The sequence below is a fragment of the Athene cunicularia genome (genome assembly GCF_003259725.1).
Source record: "Athene cunicularia isolate RWA chromosome 1 unlocalized genomic scaffold, athCun1 chr1_part1, whole genome shotgun sequence".
Taxonomy (NCBI): Eukaryota; Metazoa; Chordata; class Aves; order Strigiformes; family Strigidae; genus Athene; species Athene cunicularia.
The window spans coordinates 87,990,166-88,012,691 of record NW_020799091.1 but is presented as its reverse complement, the minus strand read 5'-3'; the positions used below and the strand labels follow the sequence as shown (position 1 = coordinate 88,012,691).

General features: G+C 34.8%; 1 protein-coding gene across 13 annotated transcripts in view; it reads left to right on the top strand.

The window, feature by feature from the left end:
• The window catches only part of DMD (dystrophin), a 1,208,820-nt gene that overhangs the window by 908,685 nt on the left and 277,609 nt on the right, over positions 1 to 22,526 (top strand). For all 13 annotated transcript variants that reach the window (XM_026858158.1, XM_026858211.1, XM_026858140.1 and 10 more), the window contains 2 exons: positions 13,365 to 13,576; positions 20,391 to 20,545. In XM_026858158.1, coding sequence (XP_026713959.1) covers positions 13,365 to 13,576; positions 20,391 to 20,545 — 367 coding nt within the window. The remainder of the gene's footprint in view (positions 1 to 13,364; positions 13,577 to 20,390; positions 20,546 to 22,526) is intronic.

Here is a 22,526-nt window from a genome sequence, read left to right as displayed (position 1 = left end):
GTTGGGAATAAACCAACAACCAACCAATATTTTGCACAGCCCAAATCTCCTTTTCAAGTCCAACCTGAGTAAATACTGGCTTAGCCTGTGTGAGAGAGGTCCTAAAACTTTGGTGAGTAGTTGCACCAGCTGGTGGTTTCATTTTGTTATGTATACCAAATCATCATTATGGTGACTTATGAAATACTGTAAATAATTCAAATAATTTTATTACTGTTTTCAGGACCATAAGCATATGAAAATGATGGCTCTGAGGCTTTTCAATCTGTTTTTTAGTGGATAGGAATGCTCATAGGATTATGCCAGCCTTTATCGGGTCAGAAAGGGAGGAAAGGGGAAATAGAGTAAAAGTTCTGGAGATTAGCTGCTCATATTTCATCTTTCTTATCAGCAGGCCTATTGCGTGATAGGTGAGAGAATGACTCATCAGAGGGTGACCTGGACAATCCCTAGCTGAGTAACAGCAAAGGAGTGTCGATATAGTGAGAAAGTGGTGGCATCTGGGCTTGGTGGAACTTAGAATGTGAAACAGACTATTTAGAAAAGATTTTATTTCATTATATTTTAATTGGATGGGAACCTGCATATAGCATCGGAAACACCTATGCCATGGAATTTTTTCATGGAAGTGTCAGACTGCTTTATCTTCTTAAGTGTAGAATGAGTGCAGTATTCCAGATAGAGAGATATAATAATTTTGCAGAATATTCATTACATTTTCAGTATTATTATCTCTGAATTTTTACATTTTCGACACTTGACTTTCTTCACTGCAACATTATATTAAGATGGCAATGGTAATGGTTTAATCTGCTCATTGGATACCTTTCTTCGCTCCATTTTATGTGTTTTCCTGCAAGCAGGATATTCACAGAATCACAGAATCATCTAGGTTGGAAAGGACCCTGTAGATCATCTAGTCCAACCATTCTCCTAGCACAGTTCCCACCTACAGCATATCCTTAAGCTCTAAATCGACCCTACTCTTAAACACCTCCAGGGATGGGGATTTCACCACCTCCCTGGGCAGCCTATTCCAACGCCCAACAACCCCTTCTGGAAAGAAATGCTTCCTAATATCTAGTCTGAACTTTCCCTGGCTCAACTTGAGGCCATACCCTCTTGTGCTGTTCCTTTCTACTAGGCTAAAGAGGCTCAAACCCAGCTCTCTGCAGCTTCCTTTCAGGTAGCTGTAGAGGGGGATGAGGTCTCCCCTCAGCCTCCTCTTCTCCAGACTGAACAACCCCAGTTCCCTCAGCCACTTCTCGTACGACCTGTGCTCCAGACCCTGCACCAGCTTCGTTGCCCTTCTCTGGATATGTTTGAGTAACTCTATGTCCTTTTTGTAGTGAGGGGCCCAAAACTGAACACAGTATTCAAGGTGCAGCCTCACCAGTGCCAAGTACAAGGGCAAGATCATTTCCTTTTCCCGTTGGCCACAGTAATCCTGATACAAGCCAGGATGCCATTGGCCTTCTTGGCCACCTGAGCACACTGCTGGCTCATATTCAGCAGTAGAGTAGAGTAGAGTAGAGTAGAGTAGAATAGAATAGAATAGGGTAGGATAGGATAGGATAGGATAGGATAGGATAGAATAGGATAGGATAGGATAGAATAGAATAGAATAGAATAGAATAGAATAGAATAGAATAGAATAGAATAGAATAGAATAGAATAGAATAGAATAGAATAGAATAGAATAGAATAGTTCAATTGGAAGGGACCTACAAAGATGTTCTAGTCCAACTGCCTGACCACTTCAGAGCTGACCAAAAGTTAAAGCATTTTATTTATGGCCTTGTCCAAATGCCTCTTAAACAGTGACAGGCTTGGGGCATCGATCACCTCTCTAGGAAGCCTGTTCCAGTGTTTAATCACCCGCTCTGTAAAGAAATGCTTCCTGATATCCAGTCTATGTAATGTGTTAGGTTCAAAGCTTTCTGAGTTTCAGCCATATTAGAATAGTGATTTTGAATTGTGTTGGTTTGTCTAAAGTAGATTAAGTTTAGTCTAGTTAGGTCTCATGAATATTATGATCTGTGTTGGAGTACCAAAGACATGAAAAAAAGAAGCACATATGTCTGATTAAAACAAAACACCCCAAAACAAACTCAACCCCTCCTTAAACCAAGAACACAGTAAAAGACAAGTTATCCTTTTGTCAAGATTGATGTAATTGGCACATTATATTTTGTGTTCTTTTATTAGTCAGCTAAAATATTGAACTGACAGATCTGGTATGCTGTGCATTTTTTTTTTTAATTTATTAATCTATTTGGTTGTTAAAAAACAAGTACATGCATATGTCATGCCAGGTTTCATAGCTTGGGACCCAGTTCAGGTGACCTGAAGGAGTAGTCCTGTAAATTAAAAATAGGAGAAAAAAAAAGTGGGTTTTTTTTCTTACATTGCGGAGTTATGCATCTTTAATAGTTCAACTACCAGCATTTCTATGATAGTCCCTTCATTTTCTAATCAGTGCTTAGTTAAAAACAATAAACGTGGAGCAGTATAGCTACACAGAGGATGCTCAAAATGTTTGAATGTTTAGAAATTTAAAAGAAAAAAAAATTTCTTCTGCAACGTATATTACTTCCTTAGTTGACTCTGCTGGATATCTGAAGTGTATATGGTCATTTTAAGTGTTCAATTTATCTATTTACTTGGGGTTTATTTCAACAAAGTCCCAACACTACTCGGTCACAAAGTGGAGAATATTCATTAAAAGAAGAAGAAAAAAAAAAATTTGTAAGAACCTGCTTACAAAAGAATCTCTGGGTCATTTTTCAGCTTATTTTTAAGTCCTAGAATATTGAATTTCAGGCCATTGAGGATTTCAACTGTTGGGAAGCTCAGACTGTCTTTTTCTGCATTAAAAAGTATGGATTAACCAGTATCAAACTGATAGCATCTTCTGGAGTATGTAAAAAATAGGTGAAAATGTGAGAGGGGAGGCAGAATGAGGTGTAAGACGTGGAAATGTCTGTCTGAAGTAGAAGCAAGAGCCCCGAGGAATTAACTCGCCTTTGGAAATAGTTCAATATTAATATAATTTTTCTGAGGGACTACAATTGTAAATCTAAATAAAACCCCCAGCTTTTTTTTTTTTTGTTCTTGGCCAGAAATGCAGTCTTTAAGTTACAGTCTTGCAATATCTGATGCATTTCTTCTCTTGGGAAGATTAATGTAAGAGAAGTAACTATTTTACCCAAATCACTAGTACAATACGTAATCTATTGTGTAAATGTTCCTTTCTTTTGAGTCAATAAGCTTCTAGCTGTGCTGGATTTTCTAGTCAGCTGTCTCTGAAAAAATATCATGGAGGAAGCTATATATCTGATATTTCACCAGATTACTGAGTACTGCATCCAGCTCTGGTGTCCTCAGTACAAGAAAGACATGGACCTGTTAAAGCAGGTCCAGCGGGAGAGCCATCAAGGCTGGGACACCTCTCCCATGAAGACAGAGTGAGTGAGTCAGAATTGTTCAGCCTGAAGAGGAGAACGCTCTGGGGAGACCTTATTGTGGCCTTTCAATATAGAAAGGGGGCTTATAAAACAGATGAAGAGAGACTTTTTACCAGGGCCTGTAGTGACGGGACAAGGGGCAGCAATTTTAACATAAAGAGGGTGGATTTAGATCAGATATAAAGAAAAAACTCTTCACAGGGAGGGTGGTGAGATGCTGGAGCAGGTTACCCAGAGAGGTTGTGAATGGCTCCTCCCTGGAAATGTTCAAGGCCAGGCTGGATGGGGCTTTGAGCAAACTGGTCTAGTGGCTGTCCGTGCCCATGGCAAGGGGTTGGATCTAGGTGATCTTTAAGGTCCCTTCCAACCCAAACCATTCTATCATCCTGTGATTATGAAATTGGTAATTTGTAAAGAAAACATATTTTCTATTTGTTGTGAAATAACAAACATACTAAGTTAGTTCAGATAGAAAATGCCTGCAATTTATGCTTAAAGTTGAATATAGAAACCCTTTTATTTCTTTGCTTTGAAATAAATTCTTGCTCATTTGGAAGTTTTCTTTGCTTTCAACAGCAAAAATAAAAGGCATGCATGGGGTTTTTTTGTTTCATCCACTGAGATTAGCTCAGTATTGTTGCCAGTACCCTGTTTTCTGAGACTGTTCTGTAGATGAATGAATGGAGCTCTAGAGTCGTCCCCCAGCTGACCTCCGGCAAGAGGCATATGCCATCGAGATACAGTAGTTGAATCACTGTGCAGATTTGGTATTGCCAGAAGAGGCACAGTAAAATTTCATTATAGCCTGTGCTCATAATTCCCAGTCATGGAATACTGTAGAGAGCAGTTGTAGCCCAGTGATGGTCTGAGTTAAGACCAAGAAATGGGAGCGACCATGTTGCTTATGGACTATTGCACAAAGTGTGCCAGTTTACCCTTGCTGGTGCAGCTTAATTATTGAGTATTACAGTGGTAAGGATTTGGACCTTGAGGGTTACAGAAAACAAAACCTTAGCTTTTAGATGTTGCTTTTCTGACAACTCATGTCATATGTAATGTCAAGTAACAGAAGGAAGAGATTTGCTGTTTATCTATTTTAAAATGAATCAAAGACAGTTGCAGTCTTTGAATTTTGGATTTATGACTTTTGTGGGGAGTGGAAGTTCTCTTGAGGAAATTACTTTGCTTCTTGAAGAAGAAAATAGAAATATAAACAGCACATAAAACTTTGCTTCAGTAACTTGGAGGCTGATATTCACACAGTTGCAGAAATCTTAAATCCAGTTTAATTTTATAGGTATTTCGGTACTCTATGATTTCCTACAGTATTGCCCATACAGTCAGATCTGAATCTATTAAATCAAAACAAAAACAAATCAGCGTTCAGATTAACAAATCAGGTATATTTGAAAAGCAAGTCTCAGGTTAAACTCAGTAGCAGTTAGTAGGCTGATGACATTAAAAATATACATAGTAAATATGAATGTGTGATGGCAGCACAAAGTTATGTGGTACTAAGAATTTTGAAATTCATTGCCTGTATGCTTCATTAGGTAGGTAATGAATTTCTTACATTTCGGGACTTAAATTGCCAGATCTGACATTATGCTTTTGCATCAGTGAGTATAGAAGTCTATGAAAGCGTCAGTATATTAAAGCTGATGTACTTTAATAATGCTAATAGCATTCTTGTTTATGTTCAGAGAAAGTAGAATATAATTTCACTAATTTTATGTCCCATCTTTAAAAACAGGCACAGACAAGTCATATTTCTGCTGAAAAAAGTTTTTCTTAAATATTTTATAGGTAGGTTGATTATTACAAATACTATTGTCCATGAACAGAAATTAGATTCCTAAGTTATTTTCCTTCTAATAGCTTAAGTAACCAAAATTCTAGAAAAAAAATATTAACAGGCATTTGGGAAAAGATAAATAGTAAAATACCTAGTCACTTCTAATTAATAATTACATTCTGAAGAAAAGACAGAAATTAATGATTTGTTTCTGTTATGTTCTTTGAAAACTTCTATAAATTTAAAACTGAAATGACTGGATTACTTACATATTCACTCGTCTAGTTTATCAGATTAATCACAATTCTGTGGCTTCAGTTTGGGTACCTTCCATCAGTCTAAATACCATTTCTAAATCTAATGTAAGTCTTCATAATTATATGATGATTATTTAAGAAAGAAGTTGAATTCAATAATGCAGTAGCTATTTTCTACTTACAACAAAGGAAATTGAATAAAACAAACATTTTGAGATGATTAAATCATTCCAGCAAGGGAACTGTCTGTTTTTTTCAGTTAGTACAATGTAGCTAAAAAGTCATTTCTGTATATCATCCAAATATGGGAGTCTCTGCCAAAAAATTCTCAAACAACTTAGTAAACTTCTGGTGGCTTGTCCATATGCATCCTGCTTTTGGGGTTAGGGAAGAATCACTGCTGACTTTGCATCCTGACTGATCAGTGGGACCGAATGTGTCAGTCCATTTCTCCATAAATGTCCTACTCTTCTTCTTCAGGCTCTGATGGCAATAACAAGGTATTAGAAGTTTATTCCCTAATCTGTATATCCATCTCCCTGGTCAATACTTGTAGATATTTTTATTTGTTTCTGTAGATTTCTAACAAAACTAGACTTAGGTTTGTTACTATTTCATACTAAATTTTGAAGAATCTTCTCTTCATGGTAAGTGTTTATTTCTCACATCAAAATTTTACAGATTGTATAACGTTTTAAAATGCAAGGCAAGTGCTCCTCCACATCATGCATACCATGATTTGTTCCCTTTTTCATTTAGTGAAAAACTGATCATGAAAACTCAATTTGAGAGGTGATAAATGTTATATACATAAATACTTTCATAAAAATTGACTAGTGAAGGCTTTCTGAAGGACCTGTTTTCCAAATAATAAGCTCTTGCATGCCCTTCTCAGTGCTCAGTCATGGAAGTTGCTTTTTGCTCGTTACAAGAAACTGATTTCTTTAGATGTGTTAACCAGCTTAGTCTGGTCTCTTAACTCCCACTCTGTATAGCAAGGTATAATGCATGCTTCACAGTGATGAAGAATTATTCACTTGGTGCTTAGCGGAAACCACTTGACAGTTTTCAGTTCATTCTGTTTGATCTGACACTTCCAAAGGAACAGAGTGACCTTAATCAGTTTGATCATATGGAAGTGATTTCTAGATAAAAGAAAAATAGGCTTACCCAAATGAAACAAAACAAAATGAAATCATAGAGTTGCAATAGTTGGAAATAATTACCCCCCAAAAGTATCAAACTACAAAATGAGATTATGAGTGTGTGTGTTTTCAAAAAAACACTTATCTGTTGAAATCTTATTGCCTATTTTTCTTAGTCTCCGAGATGCCAAGGAAGGTAACATTCTTTCTCCCAGGGCTTTCATGCCTTGACAGGTCTTTCAGGCACATTTTCATTGTTCTTCATCACCCCAGGAACACAACAGAAGGCTCTGAGTGCTTCTTTTCCTGGTTTCTCTTTTAATACCTTTTTTTTCAGAAACTATAATATTGCGTAATAATATAGATCCTTCCTTCTTCACAGGTATTTTTCATACACTTGTTTATATGTAGCTTAATTTGTGTACATGCTTTCTGTTTTGCCTATGTAAGCTGTAGGCTTTTTTTAAAAAAGCTGTTGTTACACATGATGATACATATGTGATAAGGAATAATTTTCCATAAATACCTTAATAGATTTATGATGCATATAAGCCACATCTGACATCCTACTGGCATAAATGGTAGACTTCACATTAAGCTAGATATTCTAAGTTGCCATCCCACCATTAATTTTGTGCTTATTAGCTAAATCATCTCATCACATTACTGACCATCTAAGGGATGCATAAAATGTCTCAGATGACACATAATTAGTGGTTTTCCATATTTAGTTAAAGTGTTGCTATAACTTGCTAAGGTCATTGTTTAAGAAGTATGGCTTTCAGAAGCCTCTGAAAATGTTAAGAGGAATTCAGCTTTACAAGAAAAGATAAAGAAGGACAGATGAAGCATAAATTACTATCTGAGTAGGCTGGCTCCAACTGTTCTCTACTGTGTACTCTGTCCTATCCAGCTTCACTCCATAATGATAGCCTCTAGGCAGCAACTTAGTAGATGTTTTAACTGTTCCTGTAACTCCTTAAGTTCTTCAGCATTTAAAAAAGAAACGTTTTAAACTTATCCTCATTTGACTCTGCATCTACTGCGCAAATTTTCTCCCTAGACCAGGCTCTCACAGATTCACGACTATTTGTGAGAACAGAGCCTTTTGTCAAAGGATGTGTGTGGTAAGATAGACTTTAATAAAGTGATTCTTCCTTGAAGAATAAGACTCAGGTCAGACACCTCCTGTTCTGGAAGGCAGCAGAAGAGAAGTTAGAGCATTTTCAGCAAGAAGTAATAGACAAACGGAGAACTTTAACTGAATCCTTTTCCTAGGGAAGAAAAAAAAATATTTGCTTAAAACAATGCAATAATGAAAAGCAAGGGTAACCACAAGATAAGACAAAGCTTAAATGAGCTTTTAACTGTGATTCCACTCATGTGGTTTACTGAAAATTGAGCCCAAATTGGAAGGCATCAGAAAGCCTTGCATGTAGTGCATGGTTATTGTGCCTTCAGAATGGTCTTGTAGACCTGTAAAAAACATCTCTTTCTCCTCATAATTTATTTATCCCTGTTATGTGGGAATTTATACTGTTTAGTGGAAGAAAGGGAGCAGTGTAAAAAAAGGTACTCTCTGTTTAAATCCATATTATCTAGTTTCTCGACCATGCCTCTCAGAAAACCTGCTCACTGTTTAGTAAGACACATTTAAAATATTTAGGATTGTAAAAACGTGTTTTACACTGGCACAAAAGTTTAAATAAACTAAATTTTATATGGATAAAAGTGTAGATTAGTTAAAAACATATGAAGTAAGATGAAATGCACAACAATTAGCTATCCGGTACATTCAAAGTAAAGTATATTATGGGGCTGCAACTCCAACAAAAATTAATCCAATCCGATGGACTATTAAAAGATGAAGCTTAAAACGTGTACTTATCTTTGAAAACAGCTTGGTAAAGGACTTAAACTCTAGAGAAATGTAGGAGTAATGTCTAGCGAGATGTAGGAGTAATTTTCAGGATAACATATGATTGAAAAAAAGTCTTATATTGACAACTTTGAAGCTACGGTAAGACGCTTCCAGGCCAACCAATGACAATGTTGGGATTGGGCTGTTTTTAACCTGTCCCTCCCAGAAATCTACAGTTTTAATGCTTTCAGCGTTTTCTAATATTACAATGCCTAGGTACTCAGTTTAGCTCTGCACACTACTGTGTCTTACCATCTTCTACTTCTACTGGTGCTGGCTTGTACATGCACTGGCATGTACAGCATTGTGCTTGCAGTCCTATGACTGTGCTAACCATGTTCAAACCAGGGCTGCATCCAGTTCTGCAGCAAGATTTTGTTAATGCAGTACAATGACCTCACCCACCAGTTTCTTAACCTGTCATACCTGACACTGACAAGTGAAGTTGTTACAACTGGCAAAGGACATAAAATATTTTCTTCTTTATGCTTTCATTCTGTTTACCAGTGACAGCCATTCTGTACAGCCACAGTGTTTAAAGGCTGCTCAATAGCCTAAGAATGAAGATCTCAGTTATTCTTTTTTCTTTCAATGCCTTGGGTGTTTCATATTGCTATAAAGGAAAGGAAGGAAAAAAAACCCTTAAGATTTGAGAGATTGTGACAAAAATATTAAACTATTCATAAGTAATTTTTCAGAATTGGTTAGATTTCAAGCTCAGTATATCTCTTCATTACAATCATTGTTGCAAGGTATAAATAAATTGAAACACAAAAGATGCATATAAAATTATTTTCATTTTTTAACTAAGGAATATCTGTGCATCAGCAGCTTCTTTTGGTAACATGAATTATAACTGTCCATAATTCTGCTGTTTTCCAGTTATATTCTGCAGCAGGTCAGATTGCATTAGACCCTCTAGTCTTCAAATCTATGAACCCATAGTGAAAAAAATTACTTTATAGGAAAATGTCAGTATATTGTCAATAATGCTTTTGAAAAGCACTCTCCTACAGAGCAAAATGACTGCAGTTTAGATAATTCGTTGGACACGGAAAGCAGAGGTTTTCTACCTTGCAGATTCTGTTGCTGTTCATCACTTGTTAAGGGTTTTTTTGAGTGTGTGCTATATTCAATGGACTTCTCAAACTGGCCTGGTATGACTGCTTTTTTTTTCATCTTTGCATAGGCTAAATGTAACTTATAGTAACATGAACTGTGTGCTCCTATTACTGACAGCTTCTTCTCAGACCCTTTTCCTGTTTCCACTGCTATTTTAAACAGCAGAGAGTAAACTTTCTCAGTGAAGAGTTATATTTATCTTATCAGTGATATGAACTCTTAATGGAGAAAAAGATATTTATTTTTGTTTGTTGTTTCTCCATTATACCTAGTGTATGTAAAAAAAGTATCAAGCTTTTTGTTAATGAACAAAGCTGAATCTTAAGCCAGCAGTCTCCTTTGCTGAGATTGTTCTTTCCTCAATGTACTAAATCAATGATAACCAGATTGAAAAATAATTTTCTTGTGTTTGATTGGTTTAAATGCAGGTTTTTGCTTTGTTATGTCTTCTAATAACTTACTAAATCTGTGGTCAGTTCAGCAGAATTTCTTTTGTCCTTTTTAGTGATATAATTATTATTGAACAACTAGTGCATAGTAGTGATGAAATAAAGAAATTGGTTAGCAACCCTAAAATTATGTATTGGTAGAATCTCACCATGTCCCTAAGTTATTCATTTGAGAGAGTTCAGTGGTGAACTGGGAGCAATTGGAGCCATGCTGGGACACTTTCCAGTAAGCAAGTGCAAATCTTGGGTTTCACTTTAGGAAACAACCTGCTGTATGTATTTTGTCTTTGTCATACTCAGTTTAGACATTAATTGTCAAATATTTTTGTGGTTTTCTATTCAGTTAATGGCCACATGGATTGATAAAATGATTTAAAATAGTTTCTTTTCCTTAAATCTATAAAGAAAATAGTGTTCATTTTTTTCCAGATTGCCCCTTTGCAGATTAGTTGGTAAATAAATTCTGTACTGAATAATTAACTCTCTTGAGATAATTTCAAATAGTGATTCTTACAATAAAGATACTGTGCTGTTGCCAAATTTAGCGGGGGGGGAAAGGTAGAAACTGGATACAAAGGGGGAGTGCCACACTAAAAAAGGCATTTGGCTTTGAAATGGAGAAGGCACAGGATTTAGCTGTAATGAACAATGTAACTGACGTGCTTCAGAAACTACTGAACTATGGGGAAAAAATGGTTTTGGCATCGTTACTAATTATTTAAAATTCTTGTGCTTCAGTGATGTTAATAATGCACATGGAGCCACACTTGTTCTATCTAGGCAGTTTCAATGTGTAGTCGTAGTATGTAGGTGCAATGATATATAAAAGACAAAGATCAGTATCTGATCTCAGTAATATGCCATTATAATCTATAGAATGCTGTAAGGACAGTTGCAATACTTTTCCTGTCAAAGCTTATTTTTTTCGTCATATTAAATGTTTTTACCTAGGTTTCAGGTTATTTAGTAATCTTTGCAATAGTCTTTTGTCTTTGTTTTACATATTTCTTTTAGTTTATTGAATTTTACTTATTGCAGGCCTTAAATTCAAGTTAGGAAATAGTGATCAAATTTTCTTTCTTTAGTTCTCCAAAACTTGGGAAATCTTTTTCTGGAAAAGCACAGTCCCTAGAAGAGGACTGCTAATATGTCATACTTGGATACAAACCTTATTAGACATTATGGTACAGATCCATCCATAAATATTTTTATTTTTATTGATAAGAAATATCAGCATTTATTATTAAAAATATTATGAAAAATTAATATAGATATAGACCCAGTTTTCTTTTGATGCAGTTCTGCAACAGCTTTCATTCATCTCTTAATCTCTCCCTCCCCAAAAAACCAAAACAAACCCAAAAACCAAACAAACAACCCACACCAACAAAGAAACATAATAAAACAAAAATAGGTGGTTTTATGGACAACTGACATAAACAAGCTATTATGCTTTTGTCAGCTATGTACCAAAATCTCCAGGTGGACAGGAATGAAAAGATAACACACTGAATGTCTCAGAGTCTAAGAGGGAAGGAGCTTGAGTAGTTATTTGCAGGAAATAGGTGGCAGCTATTGCCCATGTGCCAGCAACACTGTGGAAAGTGTTTTGGCAGTCTTGGTCCCCTAGACCTCCAGCACAACCCTTGATCCATATGCTGTAGCCATAGCACAGAGACTTTATTTGAGCAGTTCAAGAATACTTCTTTTATTCACCCTTCCTGTAGACCACAATCTCTTTGTTGTTTCAAGTATACCCTGAAGCTTACATCAGAAATCCTCATCCAGATAGAGCACGGAAATAAATTGTTGTTTTGTGACCTTTGTATACAGCTCTCTGAAATGAGGAGTTAGACTTGCTTCAGATTAAATTTGAGTATTTAGGCCCTAGGCTATTCTTGCTTTTCTCTGATTGTGCTTTGTTTTCCAGTTCTTTTTCTTCAGTTCCTTTTGATTTCCTTTGACTTGAACATGGTGCTATGTGTGCTTACTTACAGTTTTTCTCCCTAGTCTTGAGTAGGGGCTGCTGAAAGATTTTCTTCTCTTTCTCTAAACTTCAACTGAATCCACTGAAAGATCTTTATCCCTTCTGGAAGAAGGAATTTCACTAATAGGTAGAAGTCTCCTTTCCCTGCTGAAACATTTCTCATCACTCTAGTCTTAGGCCTGCAACCATTCTGGAATCAACCCTGCAGTGAGAGATGCAGTGTTGGAATTACTCTGCATGTAGTTATCATTACAATGATAATTTCAATTGCTTTCTGAGTGCACTAGGAATCTCTGTTCCCCTCACTAAAAGGCCTGTGAATTTTTAGTGTAGTGAGGCAGTCTTCAAGAAAATATTGAGAATGTAGTTACTGCTGACTAACCTCAGTGAATTAAAAAAAAAAAAAATTAAATAAAAAAGCTTATTTCTTCATACAGTGCATAGATTTTACTGTTTGTGGAGTTTTGTTTGGTTGGTTTGTTTCTCGGCTTTTTTGGCCAAACTTTAGTTGCTTGGATGACTAGCTCTCCTGATGTTTTTATGCTACTATGGATGAGTCTGATGCTGGATGCTAGCCAATGCTTATTATCAGTGATTTTAGTGATTATTAAGTTCCCACAAATCACATTTCTTTTAAATACTGGATAAAGCTAATCATTATTTATAATTAACAGGGACATATGAGAAAGTTTTTTAGACTTCACAGTTTGTTAGCATTTGCCTTAATGAAAAAAATATAGCCATTAATTATATCTTGCAATAAGTCTTTAACTAATATTACTGAAGTCCCTAAAGAACTTGTTCTTTAGAAAATATTAACCCTTGTGTTGGTTTGGTAAAAATGAATGATTATTGCCAATGCTTTTTCTCAAATGTGATCCTGTTTCATAATGCTTTTTGAGGCATGAACCTGGCATTTCTGGCTGCTTATGCATTAAAACACATGCTGTGTACCATAGTGTCATACTGTGTGACCCAGAACAGTTTATCTGTTCTTCTTTGTTAAACTAAACTTAGTGTAATTGCAGCTTAAAAGTATAAGAGCACTCCAATACGGTCAGTTCTAGAAAGATTTAAATGTTACTTTTTAAAGTTTTAACATTAAGTGTTAAATTTTTTACTCCCTTTAAAAAAAAAAAAAAAAAAAAAAAAAAAAAAAAAAAAAAAAAAAAAAAAAAGCTTTTAAGTGATAGCTTTTGTTTTTCTTTTGTGTTTCACCAGTTGAAAAGATACAAAGCCAGTGGGATGAAGTGCATGGATACCTCCAAAGCCGGAGACAGCAGCTTCATGAGATGTTAAAGGATTCAACACAGTGGCTAGAAGCTAAACAAGAAGCTGAGCAGGTTCTTGAACAAGCAAAAGCTAAACTTGAATCATGGAAAGAAATTTCCTACACTGTGGAAGCCCTGAAAAAGCAGAACACAGAACTTAAGGTCACTACTGAGAATTAAAATATTTCTGCTAAAGTTAAATAGATTGTTAAAGAGAATGTCCTGTATTGGACAGTGCACATTGAGAACTACTTTTTTATTCCTATTTTCCAAAAAAAAATAGAAATTAACTTACAAAGTCTAAAATGTGTGTCACATAATCCTTGAATTAAATTGGTTTTAACTTATCAGTCATAAGTGGCTGATCCTGTGGGAAGAATACCTACCTTTTCACACGAGTATTTCTCATCTATTCAACAGCCTCAGCTGCACTGGTACAGCAGACTAGGAAATCCTATAGTATAGGTATGTCTGTCTGCACTGATAATGAAGTTGTATAGGTTGTCTGAAAGTAGTTTAGAAAAGGGAAAAAAAAAAAAAAAGAAACTCAAACCATAACAAACTATATGGAGGTATTTTGAAAATCAAGCATTTTAGATTTGCCACAGGATAATCTCACTGGGTTCAACCCTGGCAGGGGTATTAACTGCAAAAACCCTGAAATGGCTGCTCTTGTAATTTTCTCTCACATATTGTCACATTCTAGGTGCTCAAATGTGCACCTCAGTTAACTTCTGTAGCTGAGCTATATCTCAAGTAGCAATGCAAATATGCCATAGCTGTTGCATCAGTTTTTAAGTTTGTTGTTATGGAAATGGTCATACTTTGGTGACATTCTTCACGAATAAATTTTGAGAATAGCTGTTTCAGATGAATAATATCTTATTTTCTGGTTGGAGAAAACCAGCACTGAAACAAACCAATTAGTCAACCTCTTAAAGTGAGTCCTGCCTCCTCGATAATGGAATGGTACATTTTAGTTATTTGGGAGAATAGTTACACAAATATTTTCTGATATGTCCTCCTCTCCTGCCTACCAGATTTTAATTTTTTTTTTTAATTCCTACCACTCAGCTCTTTGGTTAAAGATTTAGAACAGTCTTATTTGCACAGCTGAATGGTGATGAACTGCTGTGGAGTGTGCTGGGGTGAGGTCCTCATCAACTGGCTTTGCTGCCAGAGAGAGTATGTGTATAACTTCATGATTGGTCTTCAGCTATCTCCATCACTAGTTATTGTCTTTCTGATATTTAGAAGTAGATGCAAAATCTCCTGAGGTTTTTGCTTGTTTTTTTCTTTTTTGCTTGCCTGTAAGAAGCATAAAAACTTTCCTCGGCACATTGTTTTAGGGCTGAGAGGTGGGTAAATTTTCTCATTTAAGATTATACCATGAGGGTCATTGCTTGGGGAGGATGGATTATGGTAAACAAGGGCAATCACTCACTAATGTATTGTAAAGAGTTACAGATTAAGTATACTACTGTCATTCAGTGTAGATGACTCCCATTTGTCACTGTCTTTCTGCAGAGATGGAGTTCTGGCTTCTGCACAGTGTTTGGTTTTAAAAAAAAAAAAAAGAAAAAAGCTTCAGCAAAGTCAGTGTCCCAGGTCTGCAAAGACTCAGTTAACAAAAAAACAGTTCTGTGCAAACACAGTTTTATGTCATTGTGTTGAAGTCTTAATGTCTCAAACACAAATTACTTAAATAGGAAAATAATTTCAAATAATAGTTTTAGAAATTGATTTTACATCCACTTTTAAACAAGAATATATGAGGTTTAGATGAGGTTCATCTAAGAGTGTATGCTTTTTGAAAAACTTCTGGGGGTTTTGGATGAACATTCTCCAAGTAGAGAACTAAGAATATGCCCTTCTTCTCCATCCCCCAAGTTATAGATAAAGTATACTAGTATACCTCTTCATAGAATGTGTCTCTGTATAAAGAGTTTTTGAAAGGATATCTGAGATTCTTTTCACTCTTTTAAAAGAGATGAAGCACTTGGGCTATCTGTATCTTCAGCCATTCCCATCCCAGTCTGGTTTTAATGTGACATGTGGCAAGTTACAGACTTTAGTCTATAATTATAATTACAGTGTCACAGCTTGTCCATCTTAATTTCCTGCGCTCATCAACAAGCTCTACTGTTCCATGGTTGTTTCCTTTAATTTCATTGGTTTTTTCCTAGCCTTTCTCCCCCAAGTCTGGAAGAAATTAATCTTTAGAGAATAAGGGTGGTAGTTCTTTTGTTTTTTCCTTCTTTTTTATTTTCTCTTTCTTTTGTGCCAGCCTTCCTAGAGGAATTATCTTTGTCTGCCAGTAATTCCTATTGTGTCAAATCCCTCATGAAAGCTTTTCAGATGTGACAGCATCAGCTGTTGTGTTCATGCCTGAGATAAGGGGTCATGAATTCTAAGGAAAGTGGAAATATTTTTTGAGTTTAGCAGCTTTATATTTCTTCTCTATAGTATTATCTAAACCAAAGGACCGAGGAATACATCAAGTCCTCATATAAATGCTTTCCAGGATTCTGTGCCAAGCTCATATATTTTGATGTTGTCCCCTGAATATGTAGAGTAAGTATGCTGTCTTTTGGCTTGCTGTTAGCCTGATGAAAATAAAGCTGCCATTTCCATTCATTTATGTTAAGGGAAAGAGAGAGGTTAGTATGAATCTTAAATAAATTCTTCAGACATATTCATTTTGTCAGCTTTGTATCTCAGCAGAGCTTGGTGTGAGAAAGTAGTCACCAAGTGTTCTTTTGATTTGTTTGTTAAACGTTATAGGTCTGCCTAAAGACAGCTGAGCCAATGCAAAAGTTCCCCTCTGCTCTAACTGAACTTTAAATCAATGGTTGTATTAAAGTTTTTCTCTTAGTGCATCCTTACACATGAGTAAATGGTAAGTAAGCTCAGCAATACAAGTCTTTTTTTTTTTTTTTTTTTTTTTTTTTTTTTTTTTTTTTTTACAATGCCACCATAAAACAAAGATTAGTAACTGGCTTGTATTTGGTCAATGATGTTTTTAATAGAATTTGTCACATTTTTTTTCTGACGTTTAAAAGAAAAGAATCAGAAATAAATTCAGAGCTAATTTGCTGAGGATTAAATTATCTTTTCATTCTGTTTTTTTAGTTTGATATTTGAGAACTCAATTCTAAAGTCTGGGGTTAGGTATGGAGAATCAGCATATGGGATTCTGGCCAATGGGACTCTTTACCCATTAAAGCCCTGTTTGTTATTTTTTTATGAAGTGATGACTGCAGATGGTTAACTCAGCAGGCTGAAGGTTATAGGTGTATAAATAGTACACAGTCACACTTCAGCTCCTTTCCATCCCCAAGTCATCTGAACATCAGCTACTGTAAAACTAGTCTCTTCTTAATACACTCCTGAGCTTATGTTAAAAGGAATAAACCTGCTAGGATTGCCTGTTCACTCCTTGGCTCCTTCTATTGGCAACAGCTAATAAGACATCTCTCCTCCCTCTGTACCAGTTTAGGTGGGATAACCTAAAGGAAGAGGAAGAAGGATGGAGACAAGGTTTCCTTCCTTTCCTTCATTAACCACCTGTTTCTTGTTCATCTAAATAGGAAATTAAATAGCAGCCTGATTACATCCCCTGCTGTGTTGGGACTCAAGAGGCCAGGCAAACTTCCACTCGCATAGCCTTGGGGGTGAAATTTATGCCCTGGATTTGTAGATAAGACTGAGGCTATCTTGCTTGCTTTTGTCATCTTCTTGAAGGGAGGGTAACATACTAAATAGTCTTTTGCCACTCCCTCTGTGTCAGCATAGGATGAAGCACAGTCTCAGCACTTCGTGGATTTTTATTATTCCACAGCTGACAGCATAATGCTTTGATTTTAATTAAAAAAATTAACAATTAGGTTAATGTTATTGACTATGATGGAGATGCTGAAATAGAATTCCTTCATTAAAAATAAATAATTCTTTAAGTATATGAATAAAGCATGATATAGGTATACAGAAAAAGGACAGAAAACCAGCTTTATTTTCTAGATTTGTGGTATATACACCTGCTCAGTGTGGGAATTTACACGCTCAGAACTGAATGATGCGGTACGTACATTTTTCTATATTTGAACTTTATTTGTCATTTATTTTGTCCCACTGGGCAGTCCTGGGGTAGAAGAAAGCCCAGCTCTAATTTCCATACATGTTTTTAATCAAGAATCCTTAATTACACAGATTTTCTTCCTAATAACATCAACTAGTGTCTGCTAATTAAAAATTAAAGAACAATTTATACCTAAGTAATATGATAAATGCACAGCCTTAATTCTTTAAGCCTTTTAATAAACTCAGCAAATTCCAGTGATGACACAAACAAAACAAATAGAATGCTTTAAAAATGTCAAAATGAAATTAAGGTAATGAAGCATTTTCCTTAAGGGAAAAAAAATAAAAAAATGTATTCTTAAGTAGCTAAAAGATAAATGAGACCTAAAAATATAAAAGGGAAAAGAGAAAAAAAAATAATGCCAATAATTTCATTCTAAAATATTTGTTATAGTCATCTATTGGACACAGTTAAAACATTTAGCACAACAGTTTGTTCTCAGTGTCTGCACATAGAGCAGAGCTGAAGCAAAGCATGTACACCACAACATTGTTGAAAAATTACATACCAATTTCAGTAAAGTCGAAAATACAAATTGTTTCTGTCGGCAAAGCTCTCTATTCATTATTTCTTTCCTGAGTGATGATCTAGGTTGTAATGTCAGGAAGTTAATGGATTAATGGTAAAGTTAATGGTCAGAACAACACTTTTGGAAATAATCTTAAAATGGATCCTTCCATATTTTTATTATAAAACTGAGTTTGAAAGGTTTTATAAGGTCATTTATATTCACATAGGACTGAGCAAAAAGAACTTATTTTCAAAGTAAGGTTTACGTGCCATTAATTTACAATGCAGACAAAATGTTATGGTAACTTTTCTATGCAATTCAGTGAACAGTCTGCTGTGATTCTCTGGCTGGAAAAAAGTAACTGTGTGCATGCATCATTTTAAACAAAGAGAAAGGTAGAGTATAATAAAGATGGATAGACCTAAATGTAGAATAGATACTTGCTATAAAATATCTCCAAATCTGAAATTATAATTACTGTAGAAAATTCTTTTATGTATTTTTTTATATTTTTAAAATATTAACATTTATATATTTATTGTATATAATCCTGGCAGGAAGGGAGCCCAATTGGCAGACTATTTCCAAAACAACCAGCTACCTATATCTTCTCTAAAGGAATAGTAGTAGTTTTTCACAAAATCATCACCTTTCCTAACTACATCTACATCCTTAACACAGAGGAATGAGTTTAAGGAATTGTTTAGGCAGCTTCAGTTTAAGTGAGTTTAACCATAGCATGTTCATCTGTTTTTTTGGGAGTGGGGGTTAGTAGCCACCTCCTAATGTTTGACTGGTAGAAATAGGATCCCTTGTTCAAAACAGATAATCAGGTTGCTATTTTAGTACCTGAGATTATCTGCTGCACAATAATTGGGTGATCTGCCCTCTTATGAAGAAATAACACAGGAAAGAGAGGAAATACATGTTTTCAGTTTTCAATTACAGAGAGGACCTACAGATGCTGAAATAGCTTTTTATGAAGTAAGAATTTGAGGGAAAAACCAAAACCCCCAACAACTCCATGTGAACTCATATTCAAAGACTGGATATGTTTCAATCCCAATCTTAACCAAGATCAATTTATAGACTTTCTGAGATGAAAACATAAGTGCAAAAAATATACGAAATCTATTTATTTTTACTTAGTATTTAGACTCATTAATCAGGGATAACATATTAAAGTTCAGGTGTGTGAAAGTTTCTTATCTGAGTCAAAACAAGGTTTAAAAAGGAATACTGCTTTGGGAGAATGAGAGGGAAAAACCCTATTTTTTTCTTAACAGACATTTCCTGATTTGTGTATTTAAGCACAACAATAAAGACAGATCTTACTGTTTGTTTTTTGTAGATAGCTTCTAATATTTACATGCAATTTACTGTTTCTATTCACAAATACAAACTTTTTTCCTATTTTCATTGTCCCTTTGATTGGCTAGTTGTAGCCTTTGCCTGGTACAAAAGTACAAGTAGACCATCGATAATCTTTGTTGTTTCATTTTGTTGTTACACATAATGTAACATAATTAAATATGCCAATTCAGTGCATTTATATGGAAATTTACTCTGAGAAAGAATCTAACAGGAAAGATGCATGGGAGCTAGTTGCTGGCAGAATGAGTGTTCAGGATTTCCTGACTTGTTTCTGTAGTGAGGCAGTTGGCCCCGGTGGAGAGGAGAGTGAAGAGGAGAGGAGAAAAAGGAGGGGAAACGGGGGAAAAAAAAAGAATGACCAAGATTTAAAAAGATTTCTATGAATTAACATAAAGTTATTGATAAATTTACCAGTAGTATTTTGCTGTTCCAGCAGATGGCACTAATTACATAAACAATTCGCTACAATAAGGTAAATTTAAAAAAGCACAAGTATTAATTGTCCAAATCTCAGTATTATTTTACAGTATAGAAAAGAAAATTAGACAGAACATATTATTTCGCTCTATTTTCCATCTCAGTATAATTCAACATCACAAATACTGAGAGTTTGCATAGTGCATAATCCATCCATTTGTGTCTCAGAAAATAATAATCAACATTCTGATCAGTGTTTATCAATTGAGCTGTCATTTTTTATTTGGCATTTAGGATTTGGTCTTCTCAGAGATTAGAAGTAGTCCTATGGTCTTATGACTAGAAGAATGTAAACATTTAGAAAGACTTAGAATGACTCTGACCTTAGTTACCGGTAAATCTGAGGAAGTCCTTTTTTTTTTCCATATTGATGATATAAGTTGTTCATCTCCTTCTGTAATAATCATACAATATATGTGATAATTTTATGGTGATCTGAGGTTTGTTCTTTTTTCTTTCTCTTTTTACTTCAGCAATTTTCAAAAGAAATACGACAATGGCAAATAAATGTAGATGTGGCAAATGACATGGCACTTAAGCTGCTCCGTGATTATTCAGCAGATGACACCAGAAAAGTAGAACTGATGACTGATAACATTAATGCGACCTGGGCTGCCATTAATAAGAGGTAGGATATGAATTCTGCGACTAGATTTGTTAAAATGCATTTGTTAAAATTAAATTAACATTCATTGTCCAGCTTTGGTTGGGGATTATAGAAGATGTAATTTTTGAAAATGACATGATTATAGTGAGAAAGGGAAGAATGATGACTCGTCTGTCATATGTTTTGGAAATATGTCTTTGGAATGCCATTTAATTATCTCAAATAAAATTTTGCCTTCTGTCAGTTTTCCTCTGCTGTAACCAATTTCCAGCTAACTTTAGTTGATAGGTTATATATTTTAAATATTTTAAATGAAGTTTTTCATATTTCTATGTACTATCTCCACATCAAAATCACGATGGTGATTTTGACTCATAAACTGAATCTGACAATGACAGACACATCCTATTGAAGCAGGTTCAAAGCAGAAATGTTATCCTGCACCTTTGAATCAAATCTCTAGTCAAGAAAGTTTTTTATTAGATCCTTGATCACATTCTTGATTATATTTCAGTCTTGCAGTGTTTGGTTTAGATATGAATTCCTTACTAAAAGCAATTTTTGCAGCTTGTCACCAAATTGTGAATCATCCAATACGCAATCTATAAAATCAGAATATATTGCAGCATAAAAATTACTATATAGTAGTAAAAGAGTTTTAAATTATTGCACATTAGATAAGATACGTAAAAAATTAAATCAAAGTTGCTTTAATCAGTATCTTGAATTAAGTTTTACAGCTTATAACTGAAACTAGAACTGAATTAGATCTTAACATGTTTTTAATTAAGTCTATGAACAAGGCCAGAAAAGTCAGTTTAGTTAAATATACAATAAATTCAGGACATCCTCTTGCATAATGGCAGTTACTTAAATCACTGATGACTACAGAAATTTATTCCCACTTGTTTAATTTTTTTTTTTTTTAATGAAGGTGATATTCATGCGAATGAGGCACTTTAACAGCATTTTTTGTATAACACACTTGCCACTGATGTTAAGATCCTGTTCAAATGAGAGAAGAAATGCTAAAAGAAAGCCACATAATAATTTTGGGTTTGGTTTCTTCTCCCTATATCCTTAATGTAAATGGCCTAAATATTTTGTGAATAGAAAAATTAAGTGGCCTACACTGTTTTGCAATGGTTTGAACCTGTCATTAATATCAGAATTGTGTGTCGGTGTAAAAAATGTGAAACCTTTTCCATGAACCAGATTGCTAAAACAACAGACAGGCAAGCAGCAGTAAAATTCCACTTTGCCTTTTAGTAATAGTTCAGCCAAAGCAAGTAATTCAGTCATTAAGGCAACATCTGCCAGCTTGTGTTTTGTTTTCCTTAAGTAGATTTGCAGCTGGTTGCTGTGTGTTTACCCTTTGCCTTACTGTTCTGTTTTATAACATTGAACTATAATGAATAACATTCTAACTCCTTTAACAGCCAAGTTGCTGAGCGCTTGATGGTTGCTTCACTTTTGTCACTCACCACTTTTTAATTTTTATTTTTGTTGCTGATAATGCAAAGATACACTAAAAAGCACATGAAGTGATAATATGGGCAAAAGCCAGTGACTTGTAAACAGGTCTCTTCCTCTTCTCTTTAGAAGTGTTGTCTTTCCAAGAAATAACTATAATATTTAAGCTAAGGTGATTAAAGAGAAAGTGATCTTTATTGCTTGCATTTAGAAAAATAAATCTAATAGATGAACTAAAGTGTTCTCAAGATGAAAAGATACAATGAAGGAAGCAACTATTAGAAATTTACTATATCTAAAAATGTTTGTTATGGTAGTATTACATTATTTCCTCCTTTTGTGGGCACTCATATTTCATGTGAATTCTCATATAAAACATAAACACTTGCTTAAATTTGTTCCTTTCCTAGGAATCCACCAAATGTGTTTAAATTTTACTAACTTAAATATTAAGCTAAAAAGGGACTTAGATCTTGCTTAAGTGGAACGTATATTGCGACAGTAATTAGATAACGTACTATGAGAATTG